Below are 21,866 nucleotides of genomic sequence, written 5' to 3'. Positions count from 1 at the left end.
CCCGTTCTCTTCCACACAAAATCTAACAGCTTCAAGTAGTTCAGAATAAGGTATGGAATAAAAGAGGTCCTGGACATCTACAGAAAACATGAATCCAACATTCTGGCCTTTCTCCAAAAAGCCACAAACATCCTGTGAATTTCTAGTAGTAAATGGGTCAAACACATCTAGCTGCTGTAAATGTTTCTGCAGAAACAAACTGACCTGGTTCTGCCATGAGCCTTTCTCGCTCACAACTGTCCTAAAGGGCACATCCACTTTATGTGTCTTTGCCAAGAAGAATACCTGCAACGAGTTGCCGACACATTTGTTTATACCTTTCGCTATCTGCACCAGACCTAAATCATTTCACAACATCACAGCCTTACTCTTAACTCCAGTTACACTCCTTTTAACTGACCTAAAGTTTTTGCTGATTGCCTGGTCTGCCTTTTCTTTAAACACACCTTCAGGTATAATGACAAATCCACCACCTTTATCAGCCTGCAATAAACACAAGTCGTTATCTCTAAAAAAGTTCAGCACTTCTTTCGTGGCCTGCTTCTTCCTTGTTGACAGTAGCTTGTGAATAGTCTTTGCTAAGCAGTTTTTTATACCTTTCGCTATCTGCACCAGACCTAAATCATTTCACAACATCACAGCCTTACTCTTAACTCCAGTTACACTCCTTTTAACTGACCTAAAGTTTTTGCTGATTGCCTGGTCTGCCTTTTCTTTAAACACACCTTCAGGTATAATGACAAATCCACCACCTTTATCAGCCTGCAATAAACACAAGTCGTTATCTCTAAAAAAGTTCAGCACTTCTTTCGTGGCCTGCTTCTTCCTTGTTGACAGTAGCTTGTGAATAGTCTTTGCTAAGCAGTTTTTTATACCTTTCGCTATCTGCACCAGACCTAAATCATTTCACAACATCACAGCCTTACTCTTAACTCCAGTTACACTCCTTTTAACTGACCTAAAGTTTTTGCTGATTGCCTGGTCTGCCTTTTCTTTAAACACACCTTCAGGTATAATGACAAATCCACCACCTTTATCAGCCTGCAATAAACACAAGTCGTTATCTCTAAAAAAGTTCAGCACTTCTTTCGTGGCCTGCTTCTTCCTTGTTGACAGTAGCTTGTGAATAGTCTTTGCTAAGCAGTTTTTTATACCTTTCGCTATCTGCACCAGACCTAAATCATTTCACAACATCACAGCCTTACTCTTAACTCCAGTTACACTCCTTTTAACTGACCTAAAGTTTTTGCTGATTGCCTGGTCTGCCTTTTCTTTAAACACACCTTCAGGTATAATGACAAATCCACCACCTTTATCAGCCTGCAATAAACACAAGTCGTTATCTCTAAAAAAGTTCAGCACTTCTTTCGTGGCCTGCTTCTTCCTTGTTGATAGTAGCTTGTGAATAGTCTTTGCTAAGCAGTCCACCCCTTCCAAAAGGCACCGCACTTGACTTTCGCTTTCAGCTTGTGACAAAAGTTCATGAGCTTGTAAGGCAGGCTCTTCGTTATACTTGGGTCCTTTCTTGAGAACGCTCATTACAGACTCTGGAACTTGAACGTCTCCGAGCACAGTCACGGACCCTTTTCCTCGAACGTCACTCCTCCTCTCCGTCAGCTTTAACAGTTGTTTAATTGTGACGTTCCACATGGCCTCCGTATGTTGCGAAGCATTTCGCCTGTGGACGCGCATCATATGTTCTCCTAGCCCAGACGGGTGCTGAGCCAAGCACACAATGCGCAGCCAGTCTTGACATAGGCGAACCTGTCTACACAACTCAGATCTGAGTAATCTACACACCCGCTTACGGTGACCAACCGACGGTTTAATAACCCCAAAAAGGGCACTCACTTCGTGCGGGGTAATCCCTTTCCTGAGGCAGTAAGAGATGGATCTTGCACGAACAGAATTGGCGATGATCAAGCTGACCAAGGTATCCGCTTGAGGGTACGACGATGGAACACATAGTGGTGAAACACAGAAAGATGGACCCGCTGTAGTAGAAATGAACCTCAACAAGAGTTGTTGTCGGGCTAGTTGGCTTGAATCATGTAATGCCATTAAGGCTATGCGCAAAAAAGACAACACAAAAAACAGAGGCAACGACAGGACGAGCGCAAACTAACAACTAGATTATTCAGAAGTTTAACTTCTAAATATAAAACATATAAGCGCATGCGCAGCGGAAAAAAACCACAACATGCCTGATAAACGCGAACCACCGTCATACCCTACAAAACAGAATTCAACAAAGCAGACTCGCTTTTGTATAAGGCGATAGACGTATCACTGACACAATTGTGCGCTTTGTTTATCAAAAACGACTCAAATATTTCGCGCGCCACTGCGAGATTCCTTGTCGACAAGCCACCGGAAGCAGACGATGAGTACACTTTGTGTGAAGCCCATAAACACCATCTACTTCAGGCAGCATCAACGCTCAGACCTCGAGTTACAGCGAAGTTCCACCGAATACGGGGAAGGAAAGTCCTCTAAGCCCTCCAGAACTGTGAAACTCGGCTTAAACTTCTCTTGGTTCATAACGGTGTCCTCGTCAAGAGAAACTTTGCAACTAACCAGACCCCCCCCCCTCGCTACCTGCCACATCTAGATTTCATTACACTGCTTATCGGCTTCTCACTCGGCGGCGAAAGCAGCTTTTATCTGTGTGCACTAAAGTTAGCCTCCCGAGCTCGACTTCAGGCGTACTCCGAGCCACCCGTAGCACTGCACAACGGCAACTGATGCCACAACCACTCCCGATGGCTTTTCTATTTATTTTGTTTATCCGGCCGCCCGCAGAGGGAATTTTGGTTGAGCTCACTGACGCAGAACACTCTTGCTTCACTGGATGATGAGCGCAGCTGGATAGCAATTGACCTGAAGGCAATGAACGTCTCGAGGTAGTTGTGTCAACTTAATGCTCGTCGGGAGCCCGACGAAGCACCGATAGCGATGGGCGAGAGCACGGGCGGGAGAGATAAGGGGGGAAATCATTTTTCTATTCTTTTTTTCTTGCATCTACCCGGCGGTGACAGCGTCCCTCTGTTTCCTTCCCTAACGCTTTCCCTTCTTTTTTCTACCGTTGCTCATACCAGTTACCTTATCTTTGTTATCACTGGTATTGGACGGACTTTAGTCACGCAATGGCTCAGAGTGTGCTCTGTATAATGGCTTACGCAGTAAAAGCGTTTGTATCCCACCAGGAAGATAATATTTTTCACAGATTTAAAAACAAGGTCATGCATATGTCGTGTGGTCTTTTATGTAAAATTGTATCTTACAACTGTATGCCGATGAGTATGTATGTAACTAGAGACGATCATAGGACCCTGTCTAGTGATACACTTAGGGCGGGGATAAAGTGCCGCCCCTCCCCTGCAGAAAGAAAAACTACTATGGCAAAAAAAGTGCCTCAGATATGCATAAATATACATGAAAGCAAGAATGATGGATACCAGTTGCTTCTTATTTTAGGTTTGTGGGGTTTAACATCCCAAAGCGACTCAGGCTATGAGAGACGCCGTAGTGGAGGACTGCGGAAATATCGACCACCTGGGGTTCTTTAACGTGCACTGACATCGCACAGCACACGAGCACTTTGCTTTTCGCCTCTATCGAAAAGCCGCCGCCGAGGCCGGGACTTGATCCCGCTTCCTTGAGAACCGTACGCCGTAACCACTGCACTACCCCGGCGGGGCGTTGCTTCTTATTTTACTTCTCAATCACCTTCCAAAACTGTGTGAACATAGCATCATTACTTCGTGAAATGCGAAAATGCACATGAAGCTACCAAACTTGTGTGCTACATGGCGCGCTACGGTATGTATAGGTAGGTGAGCATTTCTTAATATTTGCAATTGTTATCCGGAATTTCAGACAAATCTTAGAGACGCTAAGCCTTGCAGCGTATATTTGTACATACATACAATCATACATACATACATACATACATACATACATACATACATACATACATACATACATACATACATACATACATACATACATACATACATACATACATACATACATACATACATACATACATACATACATACATACATACATACATACATACATACACATACATACATACATACATACATACATACATACATACATACATACATACATACATACATACATACATACATACATACATACATACATACATACATACATACATACATACATACTGCAGCCCCTTTGGGAGGCTATATATTGCAGGAGTGGATTAAACAAATCTATACTAAACTTCATACAAAAACATATGGCGCCCCAAAGGTTTGCATAATTATTTGTAAAGTGAGATTGTTTACTTTTTTATGATTTAGGTGCCGATTTTCTTCCTTTACACATCAGGGAGAGAGTGGTGTAATCACGCCTCGAGTAACGATTTTGCCAAAGCCATTCAAAGTTTGAGATGGGAGTCCATGTAACGACAAAAATTGAAAGCCCTCTTTCTGAGAGGGTCGCAATTCTTGAAGAATCTTCAGCTCCAATTGCATTTTTTTTCTAGTGGCTTCAAACAGAACAGGGACTGGAGTTTCCATTATGTAAGGCTGTGTTGGTAGAAAACAAAGCGTATAACTTCCAGGAATCCCCATTTTATAACACGGCTGCGACATCTCACTAATTGGTATTGTAACAAGAAGCCCTGTAGCCCTGTAGAACTACATGTGCTGTATACAACTGCCCATTAGAAATGGTCTGAGTTGCGTATTCAAGTCTCTATTTTTGCGCAAAAAAAAAGAAAAGAAATCATGTGAATAGCTTACTTCTGTATTCTAAATCATACTTTTCTCTTGTATTGCGGGACATTACTTCAAAGAATATCAATTTTTATTTCCGAAATCACAACGGACTTAGGCGATACACACAAGTAAGCGGCTTCCCCGTAGAAAGCATGCAATTCATTGTTTGAATATGACTACATTATTCACAGGAGCCGACCTTGTTGGATCTCAGGACGGAGTTTATGAACTAGACCAAATCGTGATGAGAACCGGAGTGCATGCGGCAAAATTGCCAGCGATAATTCAGTTACATATGCAACCATAATTCGCCAGCGCTGCTACTCCTCCACTATTCGTTCACCAAAAGCTATCGCCGCGAACGCCACGGTGGCACAAACTTTTTTGCCATTACAAGCGACGCGGCGCCCTCGACAAGCCGCGCCGGATACAGATCGAGCGGCTGTGGTTATGCAAAGAGTGCCTCAGCGATCGCGTAGTGGAGTCATTTACCCTATCATTCTGAATGTGCCTGAAACATGCGCAGTTCACCTGATTCACAGAATAGATGCTGTCGTTTAGCACTATCTGAAGTTGGATTCTGAATTGCAGAAGAACTGAATCTGTGGTAACTTGTAAGACGCCCGACTGCTGTCCGGAATACCCGGGTTCGAACCCGACCTCGGCGGCTGCGTTTCGATGGAGGCGAAACGAAGAGGCGTCCGTGTGCTGTGCGATGTCAGCGCACGTTAAAGATCCCCAGGTGGTCGAAATTACTCCGTAGCCCTCTACTACGGCTCCTCTTTCTCTCTTTCCACTTTACCTCCCACCTTCCTCCCTTCCCTTACGGCGCGGTTCAGGTGTCCACATACAGAAGTGTGACAGATACTGCGCCTTTCCCTTCCTGTGAACCAATTATACATTACATTACAAAATTCGTCGTTAGCCCCGTTTCTCGATCGGAAGGAGCAGCTCTAACCAGCCTAAAGCTGCCCATCCTTAATAGCATTTGTTTACAACGTACTTGTTGCTATTCAGCGCGGCTGCTATCGGCCGTATCTCTGATGCAAACGGGTTACAAGCGGCAATAGGACTCTACAGACGAAGAAAGCGAGCCGTATTTCGTCTTCCACGTAGACCGCAAACATGGCGGCCGGCAGCAACGGGTTGTGAACCAGTGCCTGCCACTTACTTTGGGACTTTAGCGCAAATTTCGTGGGATCCTCTTCGATTGGGCCAAATAATTCTATTAAGCCACCCTCAGCAGCAACAATATATAGGCCCTAACCGTGCGTCGGCTTGTGCGTTCACGCGTCACTTGTTTGTAACCATAGATTATCAGTTCATAATGTGTGATTGTACTAGCTTTGTTTAATACGTAATAGCTAAGGGCTTCGTTTTTCGTTCCCGCAGCAAGATGGTTGTAGCATGTCTGAAACTTCGAAGTCGTGCGCACGATGTTTCGTTTTGTCTTCGAGATGTGAAATGCTGGCGATACAAAGGCAAGCACAATGGCACGCCCCGGACACAAGCACTGCAGGTTGTCTAGTTTAGAAAAAGAATGAACGTATGTCAGAGATGCTTAGCGTGCTGTGCACTCTCACGACCTCGCCTCACCGTTACTGCTCGTTGATTCTAACTTTATCGCTAAAGCTCATTTCAGGCATTCGGCGGCATGAAAATAAAATCGAAGAAAGCAACCATTTCTTTACCTCCCTTTTACGCTGCATTGAAAAACACGCAAGTTTTCACCATGGTCGTGTTGGTCAACTCTCACTTCCTTTTACCACTACAGACCAACAGGCCAGCTAATCATCGTTCAGACCAACCTCTCTGCTTTCTCTGAAAAAAATAAAAATAAAAATAAAACCTCTCATTCTTCATTGCCCTTGAACTCCGAAACCATCCACTACGAGGTACTCGCTACTATGTGCGCCCCATCAAGTTCACTGTCAAAACGGGAGGTCGCAGGCTTCTTTCATTGTTCCCCGCGCTTTTTCTTCTCATCCGACCTTTCTTTCGAAGAAAGTTTCTTCCGCATTGTCAGACGCATAGACGTCGCATTCGAGAAAAAAAGTTCCGCACACATTGCGAAAATCCACTCTCTGCCAGGCTCGTGCGGGCTTTTCTTCGCGCCCAACCGTGCTTGCCCCACAAGCAACATTCGCGTGTATAACACGCACATTCGACGGAGGCGTCCAATACCGCCGTTCACACAACATTCTATGCACGAGCTGACTCCTTTCAAAGGAGCGTCGAAGCGGTCATAATAAGGCGTGCCCTAACGCCCTATTAATGAGCCTCACATGTGCCTCTCCGGTGGGAGCTCCGCAAAAGAAAAAAAAAAAAAAAGAGTCAAGGAGCACGGCCGACAATGGCGTCCGCTACGGACCGGCCGGAATAAAGTCACTTTAGGCCGGAATGGTACGTGGCGCCCCTCCGAGGCACGCGCTGCATGACTCTGCGCGCTTCCCCTCCATAAATCACAATAGGTGCAGCCTGCACGCGCATCCCGCGCTCTTCATTTCCATAACCAAAATGTGTATTATTACGACTTGGCGAGCATACAACCTCGTGCCGCCGGACTGTCACCCACTTTAAGAGCGGTCACGCTGCATTTCGGTGGGAGAAAGAGCAGGAAAAAATAAACACTCCAACCCATTATCACGGCTGATTGAAACGAAGTTTTCCTTCGGCGTTCGACTAGAATGGAAAAAAAGAAAAAAAAAGGAACGTAAAAGTAGGGAGAGGTCAAAAGCGAAAGGTGAGCGTAATAAGGACGGGGCGCTTCCGACGTATTCTCCATGCCCTTCCGCCATGCACGGGAGCCGTTTTGAGAAACGCGAGTGAAGGCCGAATTAGCATTCGCTCTTGCGGCGTTCGGACTCGGGCCGTCAGTGTGTATGGCCGATGGGAGTGGGAGCCATACGCGCTTCGCCCTCCCGCAGTGAAACTGGCTGTTACTGGGCATTGCGCCGAGCATCGTTCGGGTCGCTGTGCTGCTTTTAATGGCGCGTACGCGTAAAATATGCACATCGTACTTGGCGTGAATAGTCGACTACTTGCTCCGCTTTGTACTGATGAAAACGCCGAGGGAAAATGAGGCCCAGCTGTACAGCGAGACTGCAAAATTCGTTGTCTGCTCAGCTAGGTTCCTTGCTCATTTTATAGGTTCCTGCTGCAACCGGGAACGCGATAACGTATGCCAGTGGGAAAAACTTTTCTTACTTGCTGTGCTTTGTAGATATGACCCGGGCACAAACGCAGAGGCTAAAGATAACAGTTCAACTGAAATCCAGGAAACACAAAGTACAGTCGTGAGCAGCCTTGTCACTCCGACGGTGCTCTGCGGTTACTCTGCGGAACACGTCAGCGCCATCTAACGTTAGGATCTGGGTTTCAGCTATGCGTCTTGTGTGCATGCGTGGCAGTTCTGAAGGATGCCTGCTCATCACTTCCTTGTCCAGCCACCGCCTAGCGAGTACCTTTCGTGCCACCAGGGCCGCACTGCCTGCAATTGAGAGGCTGTGACAGTCGCCAAAGCGTTATGATGCCGCGGCGTTTCGCGAGTGTAACGAGACGGCCAGGCAAGCAAGCACGAGTGATAGTGGATTAACGCGCGTTCCTGCATACGCACCACTCACCACCCCCGTGCTTTATCGTCGAGTAAGTCAAGTTCCTAGATCTGTATGGATGCTAAAGGCTGTGTCCCTTATAGCTGATAACCCGGCCATAAACTGGCCATCAGACAATACGCCTGCAACGCATGGTGCGTGGTCGTAACCTTATACGGACAGGACGAAACAGACACCAAACAATCAACCAGCCCCAATTCCCGCACCTGCCTGATGAAGTGATTCTTTGAAACACGCTATTGTTCGCTATCACATGCAATATCTTTTGAACCGAGCGATCACCCAGTAACACATTGCACCTACCTAACCGCTTCGCGATTTGCGCGAAACGCGTTGGTTTTCCAGCCGCTGTTATATGTCGTTAAGCGCATACCTGGCGGCATGAACCGCAAGCACTGAGTGGAAAGGACGCCAAGAACAACCCAGCGGGCTCTGCTTTAGTTTGGCCGCGCATGCGCATGGGACGCCTAACTCAAACCCAGAGCCTAACGTTAGATGGCGCTGATTTTCACCGCGGTGCACCGTCGGCGCGCTCTAGACAAGGCTGCTCACCACTGTACATGGGAAGGAAAATGATAGGTGCAATGTTAACAGGCGCTCAGAGTGGATCAGGGAACAACATGCGAGTAACTGGCATTCTAGTCGAAATCAAGAAATGAAAGAAGACACGGGAAGGGCATGTAATGTGACGTCAAAAAAACCGATGACGTAAGCGGATGAGATTTGCAAGTCCGCGGGGATCCAATGTATGCAGCTGGCACAGGAACGGGCTAATTGGATGGATAGAGGAGAGGTCTTTGCCATGCAGTGGGTGCAGTCTGGCTGATGATGAGGATAATATTAAGTTCCTCCTCATTTCAGGTGGATAAGGCATGCGGGAATTCTGGACTACGAGGTGTGATACCTAAGAATGCGTTAGCATTAGAATAGTTATGTGAACAAAAACCCGGGCATTCAACACATGCCAAAAAAACAAAACAAAAGGCGCGTGGGGCGGAACAGCTGCCATATTTAAAGCCTTCACTGGGATTCGAACCCGCGGCGGCTTGCACCGAGCAGCTTCGTTTGCCGCTGGTTTAGCCCACAAGGCCAACGTTTATTTTTCTTTATTGCTTAACTTATTATCAGATTTTACACATAAAGAACATTACTCCACATACACACACATACAGAAAATATTACGCGAAAAATACACAACATGGGTTAAAACCACGCGATTTGGGCTGCGTGATCCATTACAAATCAGTCATTTGAAGCAACACTTCCATTCTCGGAAGCCACATTTTCAAGCTCCATAGCAATACCCCACAAGGCCAACGTCTTTTTTTCCAAGCAGTCTCTCCGCATGCTGAACAGCCAGACTCCCGCGCTGTGCTTTGTAAATCATTGTCGTCATCCACTTCCGTGTGTAGACTTCACGCAAGACCACGCCGTCATTTGCACGTGCTAGCCCGTTTGAAAACACTGATTATTATCCCAAAAGATTATTTAGAAAATGGGAAAACATGACAAGCATGCCTCCTCCCCGCGTTTAAACTGCCAACATCTGACGCTGTGGCGCTAGCTTGTGCAGCCGCGTTCGAAGGCGACACAAATCCGCATGAAATCCGTTCGCGCTCATTCATGTGACTGTGGAAATATGCACCCGGCAGTGACTGCATGCGTTCATGAAACTGAAGATCACTTGTTAAATCATCTCCTTCCACATTAACCGCATTGATCGCTCATGTATTTTTGATATGACCGCCTTGTACTTACCGCGTGTGCAGATGTCAGATGCAGGTGATTGTCCTTTAACTGACACAAAAACGTGAGTTCGGCATGGTTGCGCGCCAAGTTTCACTGCTTTTTGTTCAAGAGAGACTGCTCGGGAGGAGAGGGCAGTCGCCCCCTGCTCTGTCAAATTGTGTTCTCCTTGTACACGCGTCAGACGTAAAGGAAGTGAAAGATTGCCTTTGGTATACAGTAGGACTGATTAGGGCGATTTTCCCATCCAGTCGTAGGTCCTCCTCCGTACCTGAGTGATTAGGACACTCGAACGCTGATTCCGCGTGCGCTGATTTGATCCCGGCTGCGGCGGCCACGTTTCGATGTAGGTCAAACACAAGGCCGCCACGCACTTTGCAATGTTAGTGCAACTTAAAGGGAGGCTCCATGTTCGTGGAAATTAGTTAAGGGAGTCTACAGACAAAATCGAACCAGATTATGCCCCATAGTTATCAGAGCGACGACAGTTAAAACGTGAGTAGCAAGTATCGGTTCAAGTGGGCTTAAATCTTAGCATCATCATTAACAATGGGCGCCTGGGCAGTTAGTGGCAATATATAGGGCGCCAATAAACTGCTTGACCAGCACCTTGATTTGGCGACATGCTGATCGATACTCAGGCAGCTGGACACTGAGCTAGAGCATGCTATTCTGGTCTGATACAACTGTCGGCAGACTTGCAGGAGCGCAGTGTGAAGCGAAGCCTCGCCATTTTATACAGAAGTGACATCTCAGTTTTCGACATCCATGTGATGCTCACTGAAAGATTCCTCACGATGGACCTAACACACTTTGGAATTTCTTCGGTACATCCTTAGTGATCGCGGCCACAATGTTGACATCTAAATCGCCTCGCTTGTGCACGCAGCACTCACCTGTCCAAACTTCAGTCGATTGCGGTGCACTTAACTGTGCCGGTCATTACAATGGGGCAGCGCTGTAGATGCTACAGCTACAATGGGTCAATGAATACGAGGGGAAATCCCCCAATATGTTCGCGCACTGGAAGAATTCGTGAATGGTGGGCACTTTTGGTAGCTCGCTGAACAATACTGATTATCGAGGTCACAGCAGCGAGCCAACCACGAACAGTTATTTCATTTCAATTTCATTTCATCTTGATCTCATTAAGGAACCCGTTTTGGAGGTGTTGCAAGAGGTGGTGTTAACATAAGTAACCTAAGTAACATATTTTCATAATGACAAATGCGATGTCGCTTTGTTTAGGAAGGCAAATGAACAGGTTGTGGTGGAAATTTCTTGAGGAGGTCGGTTCAATGACTTGCTGTTTGAAGGAAAAATGGCTTGGAAAAAGTAGTGGTACGAACACGTTGGCTTGAAACGCATTTCTACGGATGACCGATGCGGTGAGAAGCGTGTGATGAAGATGTGCAAATGTATGGTTCCTGTTTAAGATGGTAATAATAAAATTGAAGCGATTGAGGGAAAGGCGTGATAATTGGGGAATGAAACTTTAGATATGAGACGCTGATGTAGTATGACTATGATCGATAAATGAAACAGGCGGCTGTGCTTTGTACGAGTTCTAAATATTCAGTAAGGTATGCTTGCTTTGGGTTCAATATGACGGATGCATGCCCAACTTTCGACCAGATTGTGACTTCAGGGAAGTAAGTTTACATCTTAAGGAGTGTGGCAAAGATGACGTTTAAGCAAGCCTAGCTTTTTATTCGCAGATGAGATTGGAATTTGTTGCATACTCACGTCATGACAGACCACTGCTTATAGTGATGTCTATAGATATATACGAGTATATGATGGAAAAAATTCGACAGAGCGACCAAAAATTATATACGTGTCGATAAATGAGGGTTTCGACGGTGATAAAAAGAGATCAGCTTGCATTAATTGCGGTTAAGTGCACTTGAATGCGGTTCATGTGCAAGAAGCGTAACAATGTCCTTGATTCACCAAAAACTGCTGTAGCTTTCTATAACGCTACCCCATTTCAGAAAGATCGAGTAAAGGTTATATAGCGATTTCATGACAGGTTTGCTTAACAAAAGAGCTCTGAACATAATCAACACCATACTTTCTCGCAACTGTCTTCTGTCTTCACCTGGTAAAACAATTGGCAATCGCAAATAATAACGTCACGAGAAAAACGTACACAAAATAAAACCTCTACCAGAATCCCGCATTTCTGAAGTTATGAAGACACTCCATTTTGCAAACAAAATGTGGAACTTACCTTGAGCTGCTGTTCGGTAAATGCTGTCCGTGCTTTTCTCGGCTTCTTGGGGCATCTCAGGGATGGCAGGGAGTCCTCGTCTGCAAAGACAGGCGACAAGAATGGGAATGCGAAAGAAGTAGCGTATAGTTCAACTGAGAAAAGAGTGCTACGAAAACGACAAGTCAGTACGAAGCATGCATAACGGTGCCGATACAGACAATAATGCTTGTCTGCTCATGTCCTGACGTTTTTGTTGCACAACTTTCTCAGTTGAAACTGACGACATGTAGTTTTTCAGCACAGCGAAGAAAAACGAAAGCAAAAAAAGAGAGGCTGGTGTGAAGGGGAAGGAGGGCAACACAAAAGCATGCATAGTGAATCGTCAAATGTTGAATACTTAAGTTACCATATTGTGGAAGCAGTCATTGTAGTGCCTAAGTTTAAGGTATTTATTTCAGTTTGGTTCGGCTACCTGTGAACTCAACTAGTTGTAAGGAGGCAGGCCGATTGCTTTTTGCTAGTGATGCTCTGCTTTTTTTTTTCGAAAATATTTAATTTAAGTATGTTCATCTGTTCTTACAGTAGCAATGTTTTTCTTGTAAACACGTGGTTTGCCCCCGAAGATGAACGTCTACGTAAGCGGGCAGGGCAATGGCGGCGGCAACGTGATGTTAAAGCCTTGTCGCTACATTGTGCACATCCTTGGATGCGCCGTCAAGCATCGTCGAAAGCTTCCCTGCTATGTCATCGTTCTGCCAGAAGACTCTCACCTGTGTATCGCCTGACTGCCATATCGTCCCTGTGCGCGATAGCTTTGGCTTGCTCGGGGAATCAACGGCCTACCTGCGCGTCTCGTGGAACACTGCGCGCACCATCAATATCTGCAGCTCTTCGACGTCATCATTCACAGATTTAAAAGAGGCGCTCGATTCTTCGTTCTTCAGTGGGTAGGCCAACGACGGCGGCGACACGATGTCAAAGCGTTTTCTCTATATTGTGCAGATATGTTCCTCTGCCCATGAGACACAGCTGATCTATGCTTGAATACTTTGTACTGTATCAGTCACCTTTTGTTGAGTGGAGATGAGGAGTTGAATCCTTGTCCCAGTCAGACCAGATCCCTCAAAAAAGCCTGGCAATTCGTCGAAAAGTAGTGAGTATGATAACAGTCCTTCTGCAAGCCCTACCCGCTCTACTGCGGCCACTCAACACTCGGCTGCTGCTTCGGGTTCAGCCGAAAATACTGACCTTGTCACCATGCTTACTCAACTTCTTGAACGGCAAAAAGAGATGGCTGAGGACTTTGCCCAAATTAGGTCATTCTAAACTTGCGTGAACTCTCGTTTTGATGCGCTGAAACCCGTGTGGCAGCACTTGAATAGCCTACATCCGGCCAGAAGGTTAATAACAATGTTTCTGGTTCCCTCCAGTCCGACATTGTAACCCTACATAGAACTGTCACTCAGCTGGTGCAAAGATGGACGACCTTGACAACCGATCCCGTAGCAACAATATTATTATATATGGCTTGGATAAAATACCGGAAGAAAATGAGAATACTTTGCTGGATATGGGGGCATAGATATTTTCTGATATACTGCAAATTACGCCCCCACACATTGAGCTTTGCCACCGGATCGACAGAAAGCGCAGAGATAATAATCCACGTCCAGTCATTCTTAGGTTGATGGATTTTCGGGAGAAATCTATGGTGATGACAAACGTCTCGAAGCTTAAAGGGCCACCATATTATATTTTTCAGCCCACGTTCTTTCAATCTGGAAAAAAAAAATAAAAAGTTGTGATGCCTCTGCATCTTTTCGGAGCGAGGGTTCAGTCAAGCTACGATATGATCATGCTTTTATAGACAAAGTGCGATACATTTAGAATGGCGCATCTAATACTCTTATCAGAGACCCGAATTTCATGTTAAAAGCACATTTCAGTCACCACCCTTTGATAGGCCCCTGCAGCTAAAGCTAAATCTGCCGAGTGACTACGTTCCTCTTCTTCCGAATGACTGCTTCGTAATTCCAATCGTAACCATTCTATTAATGCGAAAGCATTACTTCGCTATGTTCACAGGTTTCTGTCCGCAGACCGCGTCCGTAAAATCGTGTCCGCCGCAGTTGTGATTAATTGAGAAGTGGTAGAGGTTAATGAGTGGTGTCAATCGATAGAGGCTGACGTAATGGTGTGTCCGAAAAGACAATTAGGTCAATAAGTTGATTGCGTAATCAATTAGAGGCAAAAAATGTAAAAGTAAAGGCGAATATGGTCTCATATTAGCCAATGGCTTGGCACCATATTTGAATGTATCAAATACTAAAATAGTTAAATCAGTCAGTTAGGGTGACGTCAAGGATGTGACGTCACGCAACCTGAAGTCGAGCCAAAAAAAGGCATAGGAGTGGATTGGCGCGCAATTTGAAAGTACCAAAGGCTAAAATAGTTAACTAAGTCAGTTAATTAAGCGATAACCGCATGAGGCGACAGCCCCTAGCGATCCGTCGCGCGACGCCGCCGCCAACGCCTGTCGCTGTCGCTGGTGCATACCGCACGGAGGGAAGGGGCTAAGTGACAGAGAGCTCGTTTTCAGCGTTGCTGTTACTGCCGCCTCGTCATTCGGTAAAGGGCAGTGCAATCACGCTATATCCCATTGCTAACAGTGAACAGCATGAAGATATGATAAAACATTGATGAAATTTCTTGTAACGCATTAAAGGGTCACAGCGCAGCGACGCGCTACTACACGGCAATGCCGACTTGCATTGCAAGCAGTAACTTTCTCATGCTCCTTTCAAAAAATCACAATATCTAGCTACACTAGCCTTTTTTTTTTCTTTTACTACCCTACCCAGCTATTAGTGAATTGTCTCGATGCACTCATATACACGGATCAGACGAAGTGAGCGCGTGCAGGCACCAGTTTCTTCGCCCAAAACCGGACTAGGAAAACAAACTTCACACGCAAAAAAAAAAAAAAAAAAGCCAGAATGGAAATTGAGCCTTCTGCGATTGGCTGCCTCGCGAGCTGCTTCAGGGCGACACGCGAAATTTTCAAAAAACCCAGAAACTGAGCGACGGCGACGAGCGGCAATGCTTTGGCGGCCCTCAGCCCGTCGCGCGACGGCGTCGCGTAGCATGTCGCCGCGAATCGTCGCCTCATGCGGTTAGCGCTCTAGGGTGACGCCAAGTATGTGACGTTACGCAACCGGAAGTAGAGCCGAAAAAGGACACAGGGAAGGATTGGTGCGCAATTTGAAAGTACGAAAGATTAAATGGGTAAACAAGAAGTGAATTAGGCATCTAGAAGCAAGCAGAAGCAACAGCAGCATCTGTGCTTTCGCATTATTCTAATGCAGATTCTGCAGTGCTCTTTAATTTTTTTACACCTCAATGCCAAAAGTATAATTAACATGTTCGGAGGTTTTTTCTCTTTAATTTCCGCACGCCTGCCTCATCTTATTGGTATCACAGAAATTTGGCTAAACGATCAAATACTGAACTCAGAATTCACTCCTCCTGGTTACGTTGCTGTTCGAGCTGATAGATGCCACTCTAAAGGTGGTGACGTAGCACTGCTTTTTAGGTCAGACCTCAAGTTTTCAAGAATGTCACCACCAGGTGATATAGAATCACTATGGTGTAAATTAAATCTTCTACCGTCCACCAAATTCCTCTGTCAACGACATTCATTCCCTCAGTTGCTATATTAATGAGAAGCAACAAAATGCTTGCAACCTCTTTTGTATGGGTGATTTTAATGCTCCAGGCATAAATTGGGCTAATTTAACATTTGTGAAAGAAACCGTCATAAATAGAGAACTTATTACTTTTTCCCTACTATTCAACCTGATCCAGATCACCAATGAGCCTACACGACACTCTGCTTGACTTGGTGTTCGTTAGTTCTAACATTACTGCAAAGGGCAACAGTTGTGACGTCATTGAGGGAATCTCAGACCATCGGGCCGTTCATGTCTCCTTGAATTGATCGGTTACTAAACATAATAAAGTTTTCTCTAAATTTCCGGATTTAAATCGCGCTGATGACATTTCAATAACAGACACTCTGGCTGATGAATTTGAAGAATTTGTTGCACTGAGTTCCACTTGTGATCTGAACGCATTGGTGAGTTATTTTGAATCCTTGGTTAAAAATGTATTCAAGATTTCGTTCCTCTCAAGACAAGAATAAAAAATATAACCTTCCCTAGAAGACGCGTGATATCTTACATCAAACACGGCGTGTACACAGGCTAAGGCTTAGCTGGCGCTGAATTAGTCAGGACAGAATAGTACGTTTCAATAAAGCCAAAGAGGAGCTTCGACTCAAAATCAACTCCGCTAAGGATTTATTCTTTCGTGTGAAGCTGCAAGGCCTGCTGAAAACTAACCACGTAATTTCTAGTCGTCAGTTTTACCAAGTGATATGACAGCTACTTCAATGGTGATTAACAATGATTATACTAACTATTCATTTCTCATATCAAATGCATTTAATGAGTATTTTCACTCAGTTTTATTTTTCTCGTGGCGATAATATCATCCAGCCAGTTACCATCGCTACTAGCGACGTGTCCATCAATGACATTAATGTTTCCGAGGAAGGCGTATTTAAATTATTATTGAAACTCGACATTAAAAGTCTCCTGGGCCGGATGGAATCCCGAACTTATTTCTGATCCGGTACTCATTATGACCTCATTACGGACCTGTCGTTACCTTATTGTCATATTCCGCAAGTCCCTCGAAGCGTCAACAGTTCACTCATCCTGAAAAATGGCTCATTTTGTTCCGTTATTCAAGGCCGGTGATAAACACAATACAACTGATTATAGGCCCATTTCTTTAACATCTCATTCCAGTAAAATTTTAGAACACATTATTTACAAACATATTATGAAATACCTTGAGTCGCATCAATTGCTAAATAATATTGGGCATATTTTCAGAAGCGGATTCCGCACCTTGACACAGCTAAGTGAATTCACGCATGACGTTTGTACTAACCTCGACGTGGGCAATCATTGATTTTTCAAAGGCATTCGATACAGTGATTCACTCCAAATTGGTGTACAAACTAGACACAATCCTTAATAATTCCCGCCTTCTCAGCTGGTTATCTAATTTTCTTTCCGGTCGGGCTCAATTCGAGTCATTTAACAGAACTAACTTCAGGGTGGTAGAGGTGCCCTCAAGAGTACCACAAGGTTCCGGGTTGTGTCCGTTACTTTTCTTGATCTTTATAAATGATTTGTCTCGTAACATAATTTCCAATTTACGTTTGTATGCTGATGACTGCGTATTATATCATAGAATTTCCTGTTTTGATGACCACTTACGGCTTCAAAAATAAATTTCTGACTTTAGCTCTTGGTGCAATACTTGGCAAATGACAATGAATATTCGTAAAATCGTCGTTATGACTTTTACTAACAGGGCGTCGCCTTCCGCTTTTACCTACAAAGTTAACAATATTCCCATTGAGAGCGTTAACGAATATAAATACCTTGGTCTCGTATCCACTGCCAGTATGTCTTGGTCCAAACAAATATATTTAATAACATCAAAGGCACTGAAAAAGTTTGGCTACCTTCACCGCACATTAATCTCAGCCCCAAGAGATACTAAACTACTCATGTTTAAATCACTTATCCGACGGCTACTAGAATATGCTTCTCCTGTCTGGAATCGCTACAAACAATGTGACATAAATCAAGTAGATGCAATTCAAAAGAAAGCGATTCGCTTCATATCCCGCAAGTTTGATAGGAATTTTTTGCCTTCTGCAACACTTTCCTCGCTGGGTTTTCAACCGCTCTCAGATCGCCGACGCACGGAATCACCGAAATTTCTGCATTGTATTATTAACTCCTCGTTCTGGATTTCTTCAGATAAATACCTAATTCTTGCTAAGCTATCTAATACCGGAAAACACCATCACCTCAATATCGCGCCCTATTTCGCCCCTTCTGACACGCTTAAATGTAGCTTTTTTCCTACAATTATATAATTCTGGAATTCGTTGCCTGGTGCTACTCGTCCTCTTCCATTAAACACATTTTTAACGACTATTCAAATATAACAGCTCTTTTTCTGCATGTATTGTTTATTTTTTTGTTAATGGTTTGTATTTTTTTATGCTGCCTTTATTATTCCGCAGTGTTCTGTTCTTTGTTCCCGACACTATGCCCTCCAAATCTACTCCTGAAATAGCGCAATAGGGCTGTATATTCAAATAAATAAATAAATAAATAAATAAATAAATAAATAAATAAATAAATAAATAAATAAATAAATAAATAAATAAATAAATAAATAAATAAATAAATAAAGCTATCACGTGGACAAGGACGTTAAAGGCCCCTGTGACGTGGAAAAATTAAAAGCACTTGCACTAAATACTCGCCAGACTTAAATCATCTGCACACGAAGGGCACTGAGCAGCGTGATAAAATCTCTCCGCCACTATTCACGCTGCGTTTACAAATGTGCTGGTGGTTGCATTGAGGTGAGGTGGAGGCAAAAATTTTGCCGAGAACAGATTAGTTACCAAAGATTTTTGCTGATATTAACAACATTTTTGTAAACAATTAACTAATCCGCACCTGTTTCAGGATTTAAATATTAAAATCAGAGTAATGAGACCAGAAAGCAACATGATGAAACTTTAAGTAATGTTTCACAGCCTGGAAAAGGCGGAACAGTTGCAATATAGGCCCCGGGAAGCTGCAATTATGTAATACTTCTATGTGAGAAAAGTAGTGACCGCTGTTCTCCTTCTTATTTATTACATTAAAGTAACTATATAAGAACAAGAACGGCACCCTGTACATTTGGCAGGTACAGCACGCCCCGAGTGGGAGGTTGTCGATGGCTCTCATGTATCAGGACAGTACAAAAAGCGTTCAAAATTAAACTTCCGGGATTTTTTTTTTTATTTCAGAAATGGGGAGTAGTGCACTAAAGTTTTTCCACCTAACTTATGCGAATATGAGGACACTATCTGAAGGGTACTATTGTCAATTCATGTCGACTAACGCGCTATGGAGTCGCTGCAGTTGGTTGGTTGGTTGGCTCATAGGAAGGGAAAGGCGCAGTATCTGTCACACTTGCTCTGTGGACACCTGAACCGCGCCGTAAGGGAAGGGATGAAGGTGGGAGTGAAAGTGGATAGAGAGAAAGAGGGGCCGTAGTGGGGGGCTACGGAGTAATTTCGACCACCTGGGGATCTGTAAAGTGCGTTGACATCGCACAGAACACGGACGCCACTTCGTTTCGCCTCCATCGAAACGCAGCCGCCGAGGCCGGGATGAGTCGCTGCAGTTAGAATGCACGTTTTTTAGCTGGAGCTTTGACTTGTCCTGCTGCACGTATATTTCACACTCAAGAGTTCTCGTCAGGTTCGTGATTTTAGTTATTTGGCTTCAAATTTCCAGTTCAGTCCGCGTACTTATTCACGAAGGATGGTGACTATAGGAAATTCCCAACGGCTTGACTCAGCTGCTGTATATGCCATTTCGTCTACAAGCACCGCCGAGCAATAAACAAAGATTCTAACGGTTAACCTTCCACTTTTCACTGCGATGTCGAATGAACTGTACTTACATGGTCTAAAGTTTAAGGGAATCCCCCAATGTGGAGTAGAATTTGTAATAAGAGAGTGATTACTCAATGACATCCACCCAAACGCAGTATACGGCTACAAAGGAAAGCTACATATAGCTTACTCGGGAAGTTCGCAGTTAAGAAAGTTCATCCTTGTCCGTAGTTCGAACCGGGGTCCACCGCCAGTCCAGGACAGTCGATTTAGCAGCTGAGCTAATCAGGAAGGCTAGCAGATGGAGGGCAAGAGCTAATCGATCAATAAATTGAAGTGCGATCTGGATCAGTGCAAGGAGGAGTAGGAGGAAAGGCAGGGAGGTTAACCGGAAGAAAGCGGTTTGCAACCCTGCACTAGGGGAATGGGTTAGTGGATATAAAAGTTGAGCGTAAGAGGGTGTTACAGGAGTATAAAGTCAATAAACCAATGAACTGAGTATAGTCAAGCTCAGAAAAATCCCCCTAGGAGGAATATATTTACTCCAGTGGCGAATTCGCTAAGTACACCCGGGAGTGGAGCCGGCCGCGCCGGCAGCTCGCCGTGTGTTCTACGCAGTCGTCGCGTCATGCATTCTTTTTCGACGGCGTTCGCACCATTATATATGCAGCGCCCGCTGCCAATGTACTGTAACACACACTTGGGTGCATCCCTAGAAATAATTTATCTTTGTGCCAATGTTGAAGTGGTCGGGAAACTTGCCAAAGAGACAATTTACACGTCCTTAACACGGCAGGAAACATTTCCGATTAACAGGTAGCTTCTTATCCCTATTCTATTTTCTTACGTGCAGGCTATAAAGCGATCGGCGATAGGCGACTACTCGTGAATTATCGGGTGGTTGATACCATTCGAGTTTAGGTATAAGCAACGAAATATATTGGTTCCAGCAGCGTAATGCTGTTAATAGCTGACTTGTGTAAAACAGTGCTGCATATTTCTCTCACGCTTAATTTTTGAAGTCATTTTGATAGCTCTTGAGTGCAAGGTAAGCATGCGCATGACAGGTGTCAGATGGGCTCAGTGAACAAAACGAGGTATACCAAGGGCCTGGTGCGTTCATTTAACACCACGTGTGGTGTTTCTTGAGACTTGTTTCATTAAATATTTTGGGTATGCTCCGTAGCTTTATGAGGCGTAAAATTTACCGAAGGAGAAGCGCGTGCTTTATCCTGTTTACTTCATCCGCGAACGTACAGTCATGGACAAAGCTTCCGGGATGCGAATTTGCGGAAAATAAATTATTTCCGCCATTGCCTCAGTAGCCAGCGAGCTAGTTCGATCCTGAAGATGGAGCTGGCATGTGTCCTTATGTATTGTTACTTTTTATTGGCTCACTTTACCTAACCGCGAAGAAATATTTTTATTTTATTACTGGAAATCAGCATTAAGCAAAACTTTTGACCGTGACTGTACATGCTGCGAAAGGTCATTCCCGAAAGGCCTAATGCTTAGGCTCTTATCTGGTAGAGTTCCGCATTCCGAAAAGGCATCTAAAGAAATCGGTCGGTGAAGCGGTATATGAGAGGGCTGTCAACGCACGATGGGGCGGGCGGCACAAAACTAACATCGGGTCGAGGCGCTGCAGCGCCTCGCTTGCGATGCGATGGCGTGGTTCAATAAAGACAAAATATTGGCTAACCTACAGGAAACGGCCTGTGAATTATACATTCAGCATGAACGAGCGCCTTGTTAGTGGCGTCTTCTTCGGGCTATAACGCTCCCTACGTTTTCTGCGCCTTCACTTCATTGCGGCCTTACAAGCACGGACTTCATACGAAAAGATAGTTCCGGGAGTAGAAGGTCTGCCCTTTATGCGTTGCCTGCCGGACGCTACGTAGAAGGAACGCCTTTATCGCTGCTACGAGGTTTCATAGCAAGCCACACTTCACTCGGCGACGGAAATATGTCTTCTCTACGTCGACACC

At 44.7% G+C, this 21,866-nt stretch overlaps 1 protein-coding gene across 1 annotated transcript in view; it reads right to left on the bottom strand.

The window, feature by feature from the left end:
* LOC146187603 (uncharacterized) overlaps positions 1-21,866 on the bottom strand; it is a 205,609-nt gene that overhangs the window by 46,382 nt on the left and 137,361 nt on the right. Inside the window, exon 2 of the mRNA XM_084603451.1 lies at positions 12,351-12,430. Coding sequence (XP_084459577.1) covers positions 12,351-12,430 — 80 coding nt within the window. The remainder of the gene's footprint in view (positions 1-12,350; positions 12,431-21,866) is intronic.

This window comes from Amblyomma maculatum, chromosome 5 (genome assembly GCF_055883805.1).
Source record: "Amblyomma maculatum isolate TAMU_Amacu chromosome 5, ASM5588380v1, whole genome shotgun sequence".
Classification (NCBI taxonomy): domain Eukaryota; kingdom Metazoa; phylum Arthropoda; class Arachnida; order Ixodida; family Ixodidae; genus Amblyomma; species Amblyomma maculatum.
The sequence above is the reverse complement of the archived record's forward strand: the minus strand, read 5'-3'. Positions and strand labels throughout refer to the sequence as shown.